A 19,693-nucleotide genomic window follows, 5' to 3' on the forward strand; every position below is an offset into this window, starting at 1 on the left:
GGTGCAAAGTGACGAAGAGCAGCATCCCTAGTGTGGACGGTGACACCGATCCTACATAGAAGGTCAGACTCAGTGTAGGACTGTAGCCTCTGCAGTATATATGGACGAGTCTTCTCCAACTCAGGAATTGAAGAGTGAGTGATGTATTTCTCAGAACAAAAAGAAAATAAGGTATTTGATTCAGTTAGTCACTGCACGGGGAGGACTTCATCAATGCTTTGCAGCAAGAACCTAGACCACCCCGTTACACTTAAAAAAGGCATAGGACCACATTCCTTCATCTTTTATGAGGTCTGTGGGCCAAATTTTATTCGATATAGTCCCTAAGTGGACAAATGCTGAAGGCAGGTTAGTATACAAAGGTGACTAGAAAGGTATATATGGCGAAGAAATTTAAAAATTCAATGGATCTATCACTTGTTGGTTTATAAATCTAAGAATGAAAATGTCTGAACTGTGGAGCCAAGAAGACAGTTAAATTCTCTTCAACAAAATTATGAGCCACTAAAGCTTTCAAAAAATTCTAGTTTTTCACTTTGATGATGCAAGTGCTAGAACAAGCAGAAGTGAGAAGCTAGAATCTACTGGAGATATATTTAAATCTGGAACCCACACTTCCAAGATGGATATATTCCAGGTCCATGCCTGACAACTGCATTCACAGGGGTCCATTTCAGGTATCTATGTATCTACGTATATCTATTCCAAACCAGGAGAATATGGAACAAAAATTCACAGTCCCTACATTTAAATTATTAAGATTTCAGATGAAGGGGGTTTTTTTGTTGTTGTTGTTTTACTAAGCTCTTATTCTTATTTTTGTAAGTTACTTATAAAATAACTACAAAATGTAAAAAAATGAAATGTCTGTTGGGCAAGACAGTAAATGGCAATGGAGTATTTTTCTTGGTGTGCTGATAGATCATGCCCAGAAACTCCAGAAGAGATCTTGGGCCATACAGAGGACATCATCAAAAATACTGACTGCCCTGAAATGGAAGAAGGGCCACTATGCATTACTGTTGAAGGAAAAGGTGGGCTGAGACAAAGGTAAAAAGATAAAGGAGATTTGGACAGAGTATGTGCAATACATATGAAAGGATTAGTAGCAAGAATATACACAAGGAAGATAACAAGTGACTCCACAGGGGAAAATGACAAAGAATATGAACACAGGAAAGAAACACGAATTGCCAATACTAGTGATCTAGTTGGGAAATACAGAATACAAATGATATGTAATGATGACAGAGCAGTCACTAAACACTAAAAGCAAATACCAAAGTTCAAAGTGGTAATATACCCACTGAGAAGAGAGGGCAAACACTGAGAGCTGCATAGGTATGAAAAAAGCATTTACTATATCTCATTTCATTTTCTCCATCGAACATTCCAAGATACACTCCAAAGAAAGGCAACTTGCTCTTTCATAACCAAATCTATAGATCTTAGGTTAAGAGCTCTGTCCACTCAGCACCAGCCAGAAAAATGGCTTGAACAAAATCCAAACTCTTTCTCATGGTCTACAAATCCCTAGGAGATCTGGCCCTTGCTTACTTGTCCCTCCTCCCCTTGCACATTGTCCTCCTGCCCACTCCACTCTCACCACACCAGCCTCCTCCCAGTCCCTCCCTACCCCTCTAGCCTTCACATGCTGTCCCTCCTCTCCCTGGAAAATGCTTCCACCCTGTTTTTCTCATAAACAAGTCTGACTCATTTTTTATTCTTCATCTTGGGGGCAACTTTGAGAGGTCTTGCCACGTCCTAGGAAAGCCTGGGTTTCCATTTTCATTAGTTAATCTCTCTCAGTGCACCCTGTGTGTTTATTACACTCTTTGCAGTTTATAATTATACATTTATTTGTTGGTTAACTCATTTATTGTCTGTCCCCAGCAATCTCTCCCCAGATTTCTGGGACTAAATCTGCTTTATTTACCAAAAGCACAGTGTCTGGCACAGAGTACGTGCATAGTGGTGCTGAAAAACAGATGTTGGATGGACGGATGGATGGAAGAATGGAAGGCAGGGAAGGAGTGAAGGAAAGGGAAGGGCTGTTGAAGAGAGTGAGGGAGTGATTACATACAAATGAGATCTGAGTTGTTTTTTTTTTTAAGATTTTATTTATTTATTTGACAGAGAGAGATCACAAGTAGGCAGAGAGGCAGGCAGAGAGAGAGGAGGAAGCAGGCCCCCTGCTGAGCAGAGAGCCCGATGCGGGACTCGATCCCAGGACCCCGAGATCATGACCTGAGCCGAAGGCAGCAGCTTAACCCACTGAGCCACCCAGGTGCCCCAAATGAGATCTGAGTTTAACTCAATTCATTTCTTCCACCACTGACTAGACACCATGTCAAGCAATGGTTTAAATGCCAGAAAAACAGTGGCGGACAGAAGATTCCTACTCTCAAAGGGGAATTTGAAGTCCCATTGATGTGTGGTTTGTAATGACCGTCTTGCTAAGGACAAGTATAGGTCTGCCTTGGATACCTCGAGAGATCTGTGAAGCATCCTGATTCTGCCATGTTTCTTCAGGGTACAATCACAAGAAATTCAGCACCAATTCTATTATGTGTTCAGGAAACAAGAAGTCATTTCTAGTTAAGCCTGAACACAAAACTATATAAAAGGTAGGGACTCTGCATAAGAAAAAGCTAAGAAGAATTTATTTACGTACTTATTTATGTATTAATTTTTAAGGTTTTACTTATTTGAGAGAGAGACAGCAAGAGAGGAAATACAAGCAGGGGGAGTGGGAGAGGGAGAGGCAGGCTTCCCGCTGAGTAGGGAGCCTGATGTAGGGCTAGAGCCCAATGTGGGGCTCCATCCCAGGACCCTGGGCTCATGACCTGAGCTGAAGGCAGATGCTTAACGACTGACCCTGATGCCCCTAAGAATGTATTTATCATTAGAGCTTGGTGTTGGAAAAAACCTTATTAGAAGGTGAATCTCCTTTTCTCCTGGAGATTCTGCTTGTCATCTTTAAGAGCATTACCTACCTTTAAAATCTAAAGCAACTAGTATCTTCTAGAAGATAAAATGAGCAGTCAATATACACACCTCTGGATATGTATGTTGATCCTAATTTTTTTTAATCCAAAAAGCGAGTTGGCTTGAATTCTTCACTTCTAACACTATAGCTGCTGCTCTAAATTTATTTCTTTACCATAAATAGCTTTAATATGTTAAACACAACTGGGGCATTTAAATTGTGTTATTATTGCTGGAAAAGGGGAACTGAAATTGGTTATTTGCCTTTGGTGAAAGAAAAGGGCAGTGGAGCGCTGGAGTAACATAGTCCAGGAAACACTCAGAGACCTGGAAACAAAGATCAGACTGAAATACAAATCAGAATAAAACTGATGTCTATCAAAACTCATAAAACAACGTCTGTAATAATGTGAAATGCCGAAGTATTGCCCTGGGGAAGCACAGGAAGCATAATTTAGGGAGATGTAAACCATGTGCCTCGATGATGGAAACTGACTTCCCCTCCCAGTGAGAAAGTCATTTAAGCAATTCAAGGATGAAATCGAGGTGGACAAAGCAATTGCCTGAATAGCATAATTAGCTGACAGCTCAGAATGCTTTTCTAATTCAATTACCAGCCCTATTGATCAGGGCTGGGGAGGTTCTGCCACAGAGATTTAAATCTGCCCTTGCTGACGTGAATGGAAGACTGCCAGCCAGCCCCTGAGGTCGCCAGTTCAACAGGCACAAATGAAATGCTGGGTCAATTTTTCATGTCAAAAAGAAAACATCCAGGGGTGCCTGCGTGGCTCAGTTGGTTAAGCGTCTGCCTTCGGCTCAGGTCATGATCCAGGAGTCCTGGGATGGAGCCTGGTGGGGAGGGCTCCCTGCTCTGTGGGGAGTCTACTTCTCCCACTCCTGCTCCCCCTGCTTTTGTGCTCTCTCTGTCAAATAAATCTAGAAAGAATGAATGAAAGGAAGGAAGGAAGGAAGGAAAAAGAAAAACACCCTAGTCCTCGGGTTTTCTAATTTTCATTTATCCGTCCAAACATTAATATCCCTGTGAACCTCTAGTCTAAACCCATTGCCAGTTCTTTTTTACTAAAGCTGGTTTCCTGTCTTTTTGTCTCTCTTGCTCTCTTGCACTTAGTTTGTACTCCAAGGACAGACTGTCCACGACCCTCAGCACAGAAACGGCCTTTCACAAATCTTCAGTTTTGCAAAGAATCTCAGAATCCCCTCAAGACTTAATCTTAGCCATCCTCAACCTACAGTCCCGTATCAAGCAACTTAAGAACTGCTTGTACACATCCAAACTGTGACTGTGCTTTAAGATTCTTTAACAGGGAATGGGGAAGGGACACTTATGTTCAGTAAGTAGAACAGAGATGACATTTATCTCCCTTCCCAACAGGACAGAAGGACACAGGAGTCACATGCTCTATGTTATACGCCACGAGAATGTCAGTCTCTTGAAGAACGAATGAACTTGGTCTAATTGCCGTACCTCCAATTTTTAGGACAGTACTACAGAAAGTGCTCGATAATATTCTCCTATGAAAGAAGAAAGGACTACCTGACTCTTAAACCAGAGCATCTAGTTTTACCTCCCTTGTTTCCGGCAATATTCATCTTCTACAAGGAAAAGGAATTATCAAAAACAAATATGAAGCTATTTTTTCTCTTCACTTCCCAAACAACTCAGCCCTAAAGACATCCATCTGATGGGTCCAAGAAAAGTAGGAGGCTACAGTGTGTGGGGGTGGAGAGGGAGTCCCATGGGATGTTACAGCACAAGTGACATACAGAGGCACCCACAGTGAAAATATTTTTTTAAAGATTTATTTGACAGAGATCACAAGTAGGCAGAGAGGCAGGCAGAGAGAGAGAGAGAGAGAGGAGGAAGCTGGCTCCCCACTGAGCAGAGAGCCCAATGTGGGGCTCCATCCCAAGACCCTGGGAGCCTGACCTGAGCCAAAAGCAGAGGCTGTGCTGGCCTGGCTGCTGCCAGCAATCCCGGTGCACCGTGGTCCCTGAGACAGCAAGCCACCTGGGTGGTCCACGGGCCATGGTGGGGGCCACGGTGACAGAGGACAGTGAGGAGCAGCACGAGCTGGAGGCTCTGAAGCCCATCTACCCTGACTCCTTCACAGCAGAGGTCTCTGAGCCCCCCCCCCCCCCGGCAAGGGCCAGTCCTGCTCCTGTTCTCTCACCTGCAGTAGCTGTGCTGTGAGGATGGCACGGGAAGGAGGGGCTTGAGAGGGTCATTAACTGGTATTATCAGAAAATGCACCCAGTTTCACAATTACTCTGACATTTGAGGCTGGAGAAAATGAGGAAACCATCCAGACCACCCTCAAGTTCACTGATACAGTGACAAATACCCAGATGAAGCCGCTCTTTATGAAATATACTCCCAGGAATATCTACAAGATAATGCGGTCTCAGACATTTTAAAATGATTAGCATTACAGGCATAAGAAAATCTCGGTAGGGTGAGGATCTTTACTTCAGTGACCGTTGTGCAAGAAAAATTAAATGAAAGCAATCAAATAAAAACTGGAAGAGAAGAAAATAAACAGAAAGAGAAAGCAGCAGCAGAAGCTGAAGAGCAATTACTTCATGCCACTCCTGTTACAAAAGCGAATTTCTTAAGTTGAAAGGCCAAGTTTGTTCCAGAACTCTTGGAAATTAAAAAAGAAATGAATGAAAGAAGCAACAGGGAAAAAAAATGAATTAAGTGGGAAACAACCATTCGAAACACATCATGATCATGACACACTGGATATGCAGTGTTTGGAGGATGCTGGAAACAATGCGGAGGTAGATGAATTTCTGGTCCAGGAAACAAAGGACTTGGAGCTAGAGGACGAGGAAGATGATTCAAATCACAGTCCTGCAGACCCAGGGAGTGATCTAACCAACTAGTCCCCCTGCAGGGAGGCATGGCTGTCACAGCACCTGTGGCTGTGCTGAGGTGTTGACTTTTCTTTCCTTTTTTTTCTAAGAAAAAATAATTTTCTGGAGATTATTTTTCTGATAGTTTTCCTCACTGAACTTAATAAACTGACCTCAAAATTTCAAAAACAGAAAACCCCATAGCTAACATCACACCTGATGATAAGAAACTGAGAGCTTTCCTCTAAGATCTCGAACAAGACAAGGATGCGCACTCTCACCACTTAAACTCAATGTAGTACTGGAATCCCAGCCATCGGACAAGAAAAAGGACTAACACACATCCAAAATGGTAGGGAAGAAGTAAAACTTTCACTATTTGTAGATGATAGGATACTATACATAGCAAGCCCTAAAGACTCCACCAAAAAAACTACTAATCGACAAATTCAGTAAAGTGGCAGGATATAAAATTAATATCCAGAAATTGATAGCATTTCTATACACTAATAACAAAGTAGCAGAAAGAGAAATTAAGAAAACAAGAGCATTTTCATTTGCACCAAAAATGATGAAATACCTAGGAATAAACTTCATCAAGGAGATGAAAGAACTGTACTCTGAAAACCGTAAAACAGTGACCAAAGAGACTCAAGAAGACACAAACAAATGGAAGGTAGTCTATGCTCATGGATTCAGAAAACGGATACTGCTCAAATGTCCATATTACCTAAAGCAATTTACAATTTAAAGCAATCCCTAACAAAATACGGGCAGCATTTTTTATAGAATTAGGACAAATAATCCTAAAATTTGTATGGTACACGAGGACCCAAAGAGTCAAAGCAATCTTAAGAAAAACAAAGGTAGAGGCATCACAATTCCAGATTTCAAAATATACTACAAAGCTGTAGTAATCAAAACAGTATGATACTGGCACAAAAACAGACCCACAGATCGAGAGAACAGAATTGAGAACCTAAAAATAAACCCACACCTTATGGTCAATTAATCTTTGACAAAGGAAGCAAGAACACACAATAAATAGGGAAGAGTGTCTTCAACAAATGGTGATGAAAAAACTGCACAGCTACATGCAGAAAGAGGAAGTAGGATCACTTTCTCACACCGCACACAAAAGTAAAACTCAAAATGGATTAAAGATCTAAATCTGGGGTGGTTCAGTGGGTTAAGCCTCTGCCTTCGGCTCAGGTCATGATCTCAGAGTCCTGGGATCAAGCCCCACATCAGACTCTCTGCTCAGTGGGGAGACTGCTTCCCCCTCTCTCTCTGCCTGCCTCTCTGCCTACTTGGGATCGCTCTGTCAAATAAATAAATAAAATCTTAAAAAAAAAAAAAGATCTAAATCTGAAGGGCACCTGTGTGGCTCAGTCAGTTAAAACATCCGACTCTTGATTTTGCCTCAGGTCATGATCTGAGTCCTGAGATAAAGCCTTGCACTGGGCTCCCGGCTCAGCAGGAAGTCTGGGGAGATTCTCGCCTTCAGCCCCTCCCCCAACTTATGCACTCTCCCTCTCTCAAATAATAAATGAATCTCTAAAGAAAAAAGAAATCTAAATCTGAGACCCGAAGCCATAAAAATCCTATAAGAGAGCACACAGGCAATAATTTTTCTGACATCAGAGAAACATAGCAACATTTTTCTAGATGTGTCTCCTCAGGCAAGGGAAACAAAAACCAAAAATAAACTATTAGGACTACCATCAAAATACAAAGCTCTTGCACAGTGAAGGAAACCATTAATAAAACTAAAGAGCAACCTACTGAATGGGAGAAGATATTTGCAAATGATATATCCGATACAGAGTTTATATTCAAAATATATAAAAAAACTCATACAACTCAACATCAGAAAACAAACCCTTTAAAAAACAGGCAGAGGACCTGAACAGATATTTCACAAAGAAGACACACAGCTGGCCAACAGACACATGAAAAGATGCCCAACATCGCTCATCATCAGGGAAATGCAATTCAAAACCACAATGAGATATCACCTCAAACCAGTCAGCATGGCCCAAATCACAAACACAAGGAACAGCAAGTGTTGGCAAGGATGTGGAGAAAAAAAGAACCTTTGCGCACCATTGGTGGGAATGCAAACTAGTACAACCACGGTATGGAGGTTCCTCAAAAAATTAAAAACAGAAATATCATATGATTTTGTAATTCCACTACTGGGTATTTACCAAAAGAAAATGAAAACACTAATTCAAAAAGATACATGCACTCCTATGTTTCTTGTAGCATTATTTACAACAGCCAAGATACAGAAGCAGCCCCAGTGCCCATCGACAGATGACTGAAGAAGATGCAGTGGGCATATGTACAATGGAATATGACTCAGCCATAAAAATGAATCTTGCAATACATTGGATGGACCCAGAGAGTATAATGCTAAGTGAAATAAGTCAGTCAGAGAAAGACAAATACTGCATAATTTCATTCATATGTGGAAGTTAAGAAACAAATCAACAAAGGAAAAGAGAGAGAGAACCCAAAACACAAACTCTCAACTATAGAGAACAAATTGATGGTCATCAGAGGGCAGGGAGGAGGGGGATGGGTGAAACAGGTGAAGGGGATTAAGCATGCAGGTAACATCACGAGCACTCAGTAATGTATAGAATTATTGAATCACAATCATATTGTGCACCTGAAAGAAATTCAACACTGTATGTTAAATATACTGGAATTAAAGTTAAAACTTATTTTTAAAAAAAGATCTGTTATATATACACAATGAATATATTACACAGCCATAAAAAGGGAGGAGACTGCATTTTGAGACAACATGAATGGACCCAGAGGATAGTATGCTAAGTGAATAAGTCAGGGTGAGAAAGACAAATGCCATATGATTTCATTCATATGTGGAATCTAAAAAAAATAAAACAAATGAATAAACAAAAAATAGAATCAGACCTATAAATATAAAGAACAAATTGAGGGATGTTAGCGGGAGGTCAGTAGGGGATGGGCAAAATGAGTGAAGGGCTGGCAGATGCAGGATTCCAGTCATGGAATAAATAAGTCACAGGAATAAAAGGCACAGCATAAGGAATATGGCCAATGATACTCTAAGAGTGATGTATGGTGACAGATGGCAATTATACTGTGGTCAAAGCAGCATAATGTATAAACTTGAGGAAACACTGTTGTACACCTCAAACTAATGTAACATTGTATGTCAACTATACTTTAAAAAAACCTGAAATACAACAAATAACTGATAAATATTTTCTGAGACCTTAGTATGTGCTAGAGGTTAGTAGCGATTCAAGATTTTTGGTTTCTACCCTCAAGGAACTCAGAATAAAGACCTCTGATGACACCAGCTGCTTGGTCTAAGCTAAAAGGGGGGCCAATCCTCCAGACTGTACATGCTCTGCAAACCTGAGTCTCTATAGCACTCAGCACAGATGGTCTGTACACAGCCTCTTTCTAGAGAATTTCAAAACACCGGGAAGCACAGTTTCTGAGCTTCAGAAAAACAAAACCAAAAAAAGGTCTGTTCTTCTTAAAATGTCAGCAGATCTCAATGATTAAGCAGTTGAAGACTGTGGTGAGCAAAATGCCAATGTTTTTTGAAGCCAAATCTAGCCTGGGGTAGCTCTGCCGGATGAAAGGTCCCAGCAAAGTATCTGGGATAAGATTTTTAAAAAGAGGGGGGGAAGCCAAAAACTGATAAAGAAACAAAATAGTGAGAATAATGCACTGTAAAGAATTACAAAGTTCAGAAACCCTGATCTCGTCTTCCTTACAATTTCTCAGTATTCCCGGCAGAGCTGAAGGAGCTGCAGTACCACCATGACTGCCATGCAGGGAAAAGACAAGGGCACTGCGGTTACTGATTAGGAGGGAGAACTAATTCCACCCGAAGGACATGAACACCATCTGAAGCAAGTCAAACTGTTGGCCTGCAACCAAATACCGCCATAGGGTGTAGACTCCCTTTCCACCTGGGGAGCAAAAAGCTGCAGATGAACGGCCTGCTGGACTATTCTGTGCACCATATGTCTCTTCTGCTAGAAATTTCCTTTAAAAAGGAAAATTTCAAAAATTATCCAATTTGGATGAGGAATGGCATCAAAAGAGCTGTGATGGCTTTAAAACACGTCCGTAATTCTTTGACATTCCTCCCTTCGACAGGGAAAATCTAATTCCTTTCCCCTTGAACACGGGTTATTCGAGTGGCTTGCTTTCAATGAACAGAATGAGACATGAGTGAGACACTGTATGCATTCCCAGGCGCAGTCATAAAAAAAAAAATTTAGAGCTTTTGAGATACTAGCTTTTGGAAGCCAGCCACCATACTGGGAGGAAGCGTAGGCCACGGGGTGAAGCCACATGTAGGTGTTCTGGCCAACAGCCAGCATGGACTGCTAGACACATGAGGAAGCCTTTGCAAGGCCTCTAGCCCCAACCACCACCTGACAGCCAATGCACGAACAACTCTGAGCAGCTGAAGAACTGCCTGGCTGAGCCCAGTCAACCACAGAACCATGAGGGAAACAATAAATAATTGCTATTCTTTTGTATTGCTAAGTTTGGAATGACTTGTTACACCACAATAACTAGAACAAAAGTTTCCAACTCAATTGCCCTTAACAGTGATTCTCCAGGATCTTCTTCTTCTCTTCCAGAAATAAATAACCCTGCTTATGCTGGGGTTAGAGGCTGGGGACACAATGGCTGCCACCAACCAGACCACCACATAGGACCAAAATGGATACAGGTGCCACAGACTCTTTAGGCCTCACAGCTGTTGGATTCACTTCTTCTTGGAAGCTAAAAGAAGAATCTGTTAAAAATAAAAAAATAAAAATCTCCATGACAGGTAAAGCTTAGTGGCCACTGAGAATCTTGTGCTGGGCATTGAAAGAACACAGGGGACAGATACCGTCCACACAGTTCCGATCTTGCTGTTGTTGATGCCCTCTGACTGCATGAGGTCCCTCTCTTGCCATGCCAGCTGAAGGCGTGAACTTTTAACTCCTTCCTTGCATCTACTTTTCACCTGTAACTATAAATTTGCAGGGCTTTGAAATCCTGCCCTATGTAAGGCGCCTCACATTATCTCAAGCCCCTCATCAGGCAAGCCTAAAATTCAGGTAGAGGCAGCTTATATGTCCAAAATAAGAAAGAAGGAAATCTCACAATCCAAAAACCAAAGGTAAAGCAAAGCAAGCCAGACAAAAGGGACCTGTACGGAGGGAGGAAGGCGTGGACGGTGAGCAGCTGTGTGAAGCAGGGGCAGGGCCTCCCAACTGGATTCCAAAGCTACAAACAGGCCCTGGTCTCAGGAGGGAGGCCATCTCCAAAGTCTTGGAGAGGCACTTCCCACCAGATTCCTACAGCCCAGCATTCTCCCCACACTTTGGAAGGAACCCACCCTTGAGCCGGCAACTCACGGCAACGCTCCCCTTTTAGTCCTCTCTGGGGAATCGCAGAGTAGGTATTACATCCACCCACGTGCCAAGTTATTTTATACAAGCAGCAATTATATCATGCTTCAGAGAAAGAAAAAAATTCCTCTCTTACTTTAGAAAGTATGTAATATGAGGCGGCCATAGGGTAACAAATGTGTCTGCTTTAAAAAGTGATACTGATAACTAGTTTAGACCCCATGTCCTAGGAGTCAGAGAAAGCTTTATAAAATTAGCCAGACATCAACATGGCAAACTCAGGGAAAGAAAGGCACAGCTTTGGCACCAGTTGTGTGCAAGGGGAGACCAGAACATGGGTAAGAACTTCTGCCTGGGTCCTGTTTCAGGCAGGGTCTCTACGCCTTTCATAATACAGAGAAGTAGCCTATGGGAAATGAACAAATGGACTTCTGAGTTGCCATTCACCTAACTGGGCTAACGATATTCAGCCCTATTTATGAAGTCATGTTCCATTAGCCCAACAGGAAAGGCCTTGCTTGTCTTCCAACAATTTCAACAGAAAACAAGCCTCTTCCTGTATTCACAGATATTCAGAATTCCTAAATTTGTCCCAGTCACAATTATTGACTAATAAAGATCATTACTGGTTTTTTTTAAGATTTTATTTATTTATTTGACGGACAGAGGTCACAGGTAGGCAGAGATGCAGGCAGAGAAGCAGGCTCCCTGCTGAGCAGAGAGCCCGATGTAGGGCTCCATCCCAGAACTCTGAGATCACGACCTGAGCCAAAGGCAGAGGCTTTAACACACTGAGCCACCCAGGTGCCCTGATCATTACTGTTCTAATCATCTTTGGGCTGCTTTCCCCTGGAGTTGAGTCTGCACATAGGATATTTCTATGTGCCATTATGGTCTTCAAATTATCCAGGTTCCTTCCCTCTCAGAAGGCTGAGACCGAGCCTAGGTTACAATACCAAGGAATGTCAGCATATTAAATCAAGTAAGCAAGCTATGGGCAAATCCGCACATCGGCACGGACTGTTGGGCAAAGGAACCATCCATTCTCCACTCCTCCCTCCTGCTTTTTGAGGCAAGCCCCTGTATTCTGGTCACACTGAAGCAGGGTGACCATACATCTTGATTTGCCCAGGACAGGGCTCCTTTTATTTTCAAAAGCACTTTGATTTTGGATGATCACTTATAGATCACTTTACCTAAAAGCCAACTTAAGCTAGTGAAAGAGGTAAATTAAGTTCTTCTTGACTAACCCTCAGCCGCTCCATTCAAAGGGCTTCTTTTTTTGTTCCCACTTGGGCTCATGATGTCCTCTCCTTGAACTATCTAGACGATTCTGCTGTCTCTACCACAGATACGAATCCGCCCTTTTCCTCTACACCTCAACTCAGCAGCCAGGTCCTTCAGGAAGCTTCTCAGCATACCCTGACCGCCGCAGATCTCCCCTTTCTTGAAAGTTCTAGCACATAAGCCAGCACTTCCTATAGTCTTAATATTATTTTCAAGTCGTTTTTTGCATGTGTAACTACACAAGCTGTAAGTTATTTAAGGGCAAAATCTGTGTCTCATTACTTCTTTTACATCCCTTAAAAAATCCAGCTCTGTGACAAGGACGTAATATCTTCTGATTTTCAAACCTGCCTAACAAGCTGGTTCTGAGCTCTAAGATGCAGGTGCCTCCTGCTGCTGACTCCCTTCTCCCACAGCACCCTGGACTTTTCCTTTAAAGCACCCAAGGCAGGTTGTAATTACATATTGATTTGTGTGCTTATTGTTTAACGCCCAGGTCCGAGAAGACAAGAAATTTGCACGTATTGCTCATCACTATCTACCTAGGATCCCCCACAGTGCCTGGTGGTGTTCAAAAAAAATCTGCTGATTGGATGCATGTCAGATGGATAGACAGACAGATAATGGAATAAAGAAAAAGATCATCTCTCAAAGTGAACCCTCAAAGTTTTAAGGCCTGAAACCTTTGAGAAACTAATTGGCTCCCATTTCTAAAAGAGCATGTGGTGGTATGTCACAGGCTTATTAAAACCTTCCCCTTTCCTTGGGAGGAGCTAGAGAGTAACTAGGTCTGCAGCCCCATCCAGTCTAGGGTCTAAGACATGAGTGACCATCTCGTGCAGATGGTGCCATAGTTCTCCCTGTTACAGAAATTGCTCAAGTAGAAACACCAGGGTCTCGAGAAGACAGAGGAAATGTAACAACCCCAGGGAAAGGGCTGGAAAGCATCCCAGGATCAAGCTCCCAAGAGCATTTCATGAACCACCTCAGAGCAGTCTCCCTGAGGTACACAGGCTCTGACAGGACAGCCCAACTCAATCATCCCAAGTCAGCAACATGAGACATCACAGTGCTGACAGTTATAAACTGCTGTGGCAAGACTGGGTTGTGAGGGGCGCCTGGGTGGCTCAGTGGGTTGAGGCCTCTGCCTTCCGCTCAGGTCATGATCTCGGGGTCCTGGGATCAAGCCCCACATCGGGCTCTCTGCTTGGCGGGGAGCCTGCTTACCACCCCCCACCACCTGCCTCTCTGCCTACTTGTGATCTCTCTCTGTCAAATAAAAATAAAATCTTTAAAAAAAAAAAAAAAAAGACTGGGCTGTGAGATCCCACTGTTCTTTCAGAGACATCAATATATACCAGGAAATGCCGAGTAAGAAAAAGAAACTCAGCATAGTTTTGGACCCCGAGGCTGCGTGCTAATTAATTGAAAAGCCTGACATTTATACAATGCTTTAGAATTTCAAAACATCTTCATATTTCCACTCTCATTTAATCCTTACAACATTCCCATGAAAGAGATAAAATATTACCATCTCTGTTCTAGTGTAAATTCAGTAAATCTGGGAATCAGGAACAACCAGCAAGGTGCGTCTTCTGACCCCTTACTCTCTTCTATGTACTCTGTACACCTTCAAGTGAACTGTACCTTTCCAGTTCTTAAACCAACAGATTTTCTTTTCTTTCCCAGCCTATGGTCATGAAAAGAATGCCAATTTATGGGAAATGAGTAAAATTTATGGGAAGTGAAAAACCTCTGAAGGCACTAACCTCCCTCCCTCCCCCTGCACCAGAGAGGGGAAACGAAGCAGCAGCAGCGACAAACAGGACATACGATGAGTTAAGTTTGGGGTCCGTGGCTCCACAGAGTTCTGCTCAAACTTGGAAACGCTTCTGCTCAGGGACCAGCCCTGCCAGAGAAAGCAATCCCCAACACTTCTGATAGAGCACAGGAGACTACTAAAATCTTGCTGCTACAGGCCACTGTGCAAGCTGTGGGATTCTGGGTGAATTTTGGCCTGATCTTCCTCACACCCCGCATCTCGTGAGCCTACCCCTGCTCTGCAGTTGAGCTCACTCCCTCGCTGCCTCTCATCTAGCCAACCAGAATCATTTCCTGACTTCTCCAACGTTCCCTCCTTTCAGTGCACCTCCCACAAGATCACCAATGCAATCTCAGATGTCACCCCCTCTTGGGATCTTCCTGGGCCCCTCCTACCCCAGTCCCGTGGAACTGCCACACCCCTCCTATGCTTCAGTGGCACTTCTCTGATGGTGTTTCTCGCCAGGTTTACCATAAACTCCCCAAGGCAGCGGTCTTGTCTGCACACGGTCTAAAGTCTTAAAGGTAGAAGATATTCGATACATGTTGATCAAATTGAGCCCATTATGCTTTATTTCTGTCCGTACCATCCAGCCTATTAGGAGTGCTGCGGAGCCTGAACGCAGAGGAGCCACCACACCTGTGTGGCATACCAGGGGCTCCGGTCACTCTCGGCTCACCACGAGGCAGGTGGGAAGGTGACCAAAACCTTTGGCTCCTTCGTCAAGAGCTTTCAAATTCTCACATGGGAAGCGTCCAAGCATGCTGCTTTGCCTTGTCCCAAAGGCTCTCTGTTTATGGGCACCAGCTGCGGTTCTAGGGGGCCACCAGAAGGGGAAATGGGGAGATGAGCAGCTCTTCTCATGTCAACCCTTCAAAACCAAAAGGGGAAAAAAAGTCACCTGAAAACTACTCCCCTGCCCCACCTGCTATTAACAGAGTTTTTTCTGTAGCCAGTGGATTGCTGGTCAGTATTTGTGAGCCACTCAGTTTCCCTTTGCTAACAGGAAGGTTGCTTGGGGTCTGTAGTCCCCTCAGAGCTGGAGATCTTCCCAGGACCAGACCTTCTGTTCTCAGAGTTTTCTCAACTCAGAATAGAAGGCCCAGGAGCAACCTACCCCAAGTACCACATCAAGTAACAATAATGAAGACCATGTGTGGTGCAGAGAGCTTCCCAACATCACTGCGGCTTTCCCCTCCAGCTCACTCCTATTACTGGTACAATCTGACCATGTGTGAGTATCAGTCCATCATCCCCCCACCTCTCACGGCCCTCCATTTCCTCAGAACCCCCAACCCTCCTCATCCAGCTTATAGCCATTACCACTCTCCTCCAGAAACTCAACTCCCTTGTCCCCTTCTTGCTTTGTTGAACTTTCTTGGCCTAAACCCAACTTGCACACAAAAGGGTGCATCAATGTTCACAGCAGCATTATTTACAATACCCGAAAAGTAGAGATAACCCAAGAATCCATGAACTGGGGAAGAGGTACACAAAATGCTTATATCCATATGAAAGAATAGTATTCGACAACAAAAAAGGACACCGACTGATACATGCTATAACATGAACGAACCACCAAAACATGCGAAGTGAAAGAATCCAGTTACAGAAGTCCACGTATTACATAATTCCACTCACATACATAAAACTGGCAAACTTAATAATTATTAAATTGTACACTTAAAATGGATGGATTTTATGGTATGTAAATTATACTTCCATGAATTTGTTTTAAAAAACTAAAAAAAAAACCCTCTGGTTAAATTCACCTGTTCTGTGATTCAGCACTGTGGCTCTCTCTACAGCTGGAGAAGAAGAAAGCAACCACACTGGCCCCACTTAAAACTCAGATGGTTCTTGATCTTGTCTTCCAATCATACTGTTTGTTGAGCTTCTTTGTTTCCTATTCGCCTCAATTATCTCCCTCTCCTTAATTCTCTGACCTCATCCCCATACAGTCCCTTCTCATCTGATACTCCTAACTTCCTGCTTCACCGAGAAAACAGGACAGAGAAACTCCCAACTCCCATTATCACACCTAACTGCTGCTGGTTCCTTTTCTGCTCTCTCTAGCAGATACATGTGACTATTTAAATTAAGATTAAATAAAATTAAAAATTCTGTTCCTCATGAATAGTCGTCACATTTCAAATGTTTAAAAGCTACATGCAGCTCCTGGCTCCTATATTGGCTGGTACAGACACAGAACCTCTCCTTCACTGCAGAGAGATGATCTACCTACCTCCCGTCTGTCCAAAACATTTCCGCTACTTACAGGTATGTCTCCTCTCTCCCACCTTAAGGGCACTGCTCCCACAATTCCTTCCTTTCTCCTACATGATCACTTTTCAGCTAAGAGATCATTTCCACTGGCATACAAATACGATCGCTACTGAAATAGGTAATAGATAATGGCATTCTCAACAGAAACACAAATAACGAATATGTGATATGATAAAGGTGTTGGCTGATGCTACTGTCACAATCCTATGGCAATACATGAACACATGTGTACACCTGAAACTTACAAAATGCATACGGTAATTTTTAAAAAAGATAATGGTAAGGATTACACAACACTGTAAATATAATTAATGCCACTGAATTATACACTTACAATAGGTAAAATGGCAAATTTTTGAAGATTTCTTAGAGAGAGAGCGAGAGAGCGTGCACACAAGCAGCAGGAGCGGGGCGGGGATAAGGAGACTCCCCACCAAGCAGGGAGCCCCACGTGGGGCTCAATCCCAGGACCCTAGGATCATGACCCAAGCCAAAGACAGACACTTAACTGAATGAGCCACCCAGGTGCCCCTAAGATGGCAAATTCCACATTTTATATATATATATATATGTATATGTATATGTATATTGTATATATACTGCCACAATTAAAAAAACATTTAAGGACAAAATCATCTCTCATCATCTTTTCCTACAGTACCACCCACCACCAGCTATGGCCCTATTTCTCTGCTTCCCTCTGCTTCTCTTACTTCTCTATTTCACCATCTCCAATTCTACTCTTGCTCTCATCCTCCTCCTCTTTCAAGTCACCACGCCTCTACCATTCCACCAAAATTGCTTTGATCAGCTGCCTAACCCAATGAACAGTTGTTCTTATTCAACTTCATTTATCAGCAGCTTCTGAGCACTCTCTCCTCCTTCAAACACCTTCTTCCCTGCTTCTGAGTCCCAGACCTGCCTCTCAGGACCTGGTCCTCTAGCTTTTCTTTTCTGCAACTCTGCCCACCAGGCCTCCCTGGACTTCTACCCACAAATCACCTGACTCCTCCAACTCAACCCCATTACTCCTTCACCTGAAGGCCTTGACTTTCCTCTTGTCATTACTTCTCAGGCCCTTCTGAAGAGCCAGAAAAGCCCTGGTCTATTTGGTCCCTCTATTTTTTTTTTTAAGATTTTTATTTATTTGACAGACAGAGATCACAAGCAGGCAGAGAGGCAGGCAGAGGGAGAGGGGAGGAAGCAGGCTCCCCGGTGAACAGAGAGCCCAATGTGGGGCTCAATCAATCCCAGGACCCTGAGATCATGACCTGAGCTGAAGGCAGAGGCTTAACCCACTGAGCCACTCAGGCGCCCCGTATTTGGTCCCTCTATTTAAGATCAAGTAAGGCCTACCCCTTCCTTGACTGAGCCTTGACCCTAAAAATAATGGATATGAACTTCTAGCTCGTTAAAGGACATAGACAATCTTCCTAACAGTGTTATAATACTCTCAGGAAGATAGTTGAAGTTGATTGCCAAAAGTCATCCGTGTCAAACACTTATTTGCATTGTCTCCAGTGGATCTGTTTTAGTTAGGTTCTTTTATTTGAATGATACCTGAATAAATTTTGCATTCAGTGCCTGGAAAAGGAGAGCACTCTTTTAGATTTCTCAGGAAGCTGGACAAGAATAGAAGATGTGTTTGGGCCCATATAAAGAGGAAATGATGGCTATTACAGTCAGCCCAAGACTGGAAGTTATTCGATCAAGATTCTAATTTTTGCTCTATTATTCAATCTTTAAAAGGATACATTGTATAACATGGATGAACCTTGAAAACATGATGCTAAGTGAAAGAAGCCAACCACAAAAGACCACATATGGTGTGACTCCATTTACATGAAATTCCCATCTCTAGTACATCTCTAGCCACGTACCTAGAAGCATCAAGGAATGGTCTGTAGGCCAAGCTGATCCATTCATCTCTATTTGATGAGTATTTCGGCTCCCGGGGCGTTTCTCTCATGGTGTCCAAATCCACTAAATAATGGCATTTACTGATGTCAATCTGCAATGGAGAAAGGCCAATGCTTCATCAGCAATTGCAAAGGTCCTTTCAGGATAAGGAACATCAATTACAATCCTAAAAATTCCCACAGAGTTTCAGAAACACAAACCTCCAAGTCCTTGGACAACATTACCTGTGCTCTCTCCCCTCAGATGACAGTGTTGGATGCCAGGAAATTATTTAGGCTCCTGGTTGCAGGAGAGGGACATGCACCCACCCAACCAAATATATAGGTAAGCTTTGGGAGCTCTGACACGAGTTTGGGTATTAAATTCCTCTGGCCTCACAGGCACTTCTGAAGCTAACATGAGTCCACAAGCTACTCAGAAAACTCTCTTCTTCTATCATTCCCTTCCAATCTACCACCTCTTATCGCAGAGACTGAAAGCGCATCACCTAACCACATAAGCTAATGTGTGAGGAAGCCCTATGCCCGCTGACAGAGCCATGTGAGGTCACCCTACACCTCCTAAGTGGCACAGCAATATCACGCATCATCATCTCCTTCACAAATTCAAGAGAACTGACAGAGACACGGGAACTGGCATCTTAGCAAAAGATCAGTAAAACTGAGATACCAGAACTTTAAGAGTGGAGAAGGTTACAAAAAATATATAGCAACTATTAGCAAAACTGAGCCATACAGCTGCTTTCGACAGGAATATATCAGAGCATCAAAGGTAATCCTAAGAGAATATTAATACATTTCATTTAAAACTATACAAGTACCATGCTTCTCACAGAACTGACTAATTCAATAGAACATGCTATGATACTTCTGCTGTTAAACAGTCCCTAGTTCCTAGTCCTAGCCAAAAATCCCAAGTATATGACAGAGCCAGATCTGGACCCAAGTCAGTATGACTTCAAAAGTCCTATCAAGACTGGCCCAAATGACTGATTCAGAAGGAAAGTGCTCTCAGGAGCTCATCTAAACGTTTCTTACAAGCTAAAACCAATGGAGAGTCCTCCTAGAATGCCAGGTCTCAGCTA

The 19,693-nt window shown here is 42.9% G+C and overlaps 1 protein-coding gene and 1 pseudogene across 2 annotated transcripts in view; one reads left to right on the forward strand and one right to left on the reverse strand.

Moving 5' to 3' along the window:
* The window catches only part of ALG9 (ALG9 alpha-1,2-mannosyltransferase), a 97,454-nt gene that overhangs the window by 5,862 nt on the left and 71,899 nt on the right, over positions 1 to 19,693 (reverse strand). For both annotated transcript variants that reach the window (XM_044257799.1, XM_044257800.1), the window contains exon 14: positions 18,570 to 18,700. In XM_044257799.1, coding sequence (XP_044113734.1) covers positions 18,570 to 18,700 — 131 coding nt within the window. The remainder of the gene's footprint in view (positions 1 to 18,569; positions 18,701 to 19,693) is intronic.
* On the forward strand, positions 5,036 to 5,895 carry LOC122914627 (annotated as a pseudogene).

This window comes from Neovison vison, chromosome 7 (genome assembly GCF_020171115.1).
Source record: "Neovison vison isolate M4711 chromosome 7, ASM_NN_V1, whole genome shotgun sequence".
Classification (NCBI taxonomy): domain Eukaryota; kingdom Metazoa; phylum Chordata; class Mammalia; order Carnivora; family Mustelidae; genus Neogale; species Neogale vison.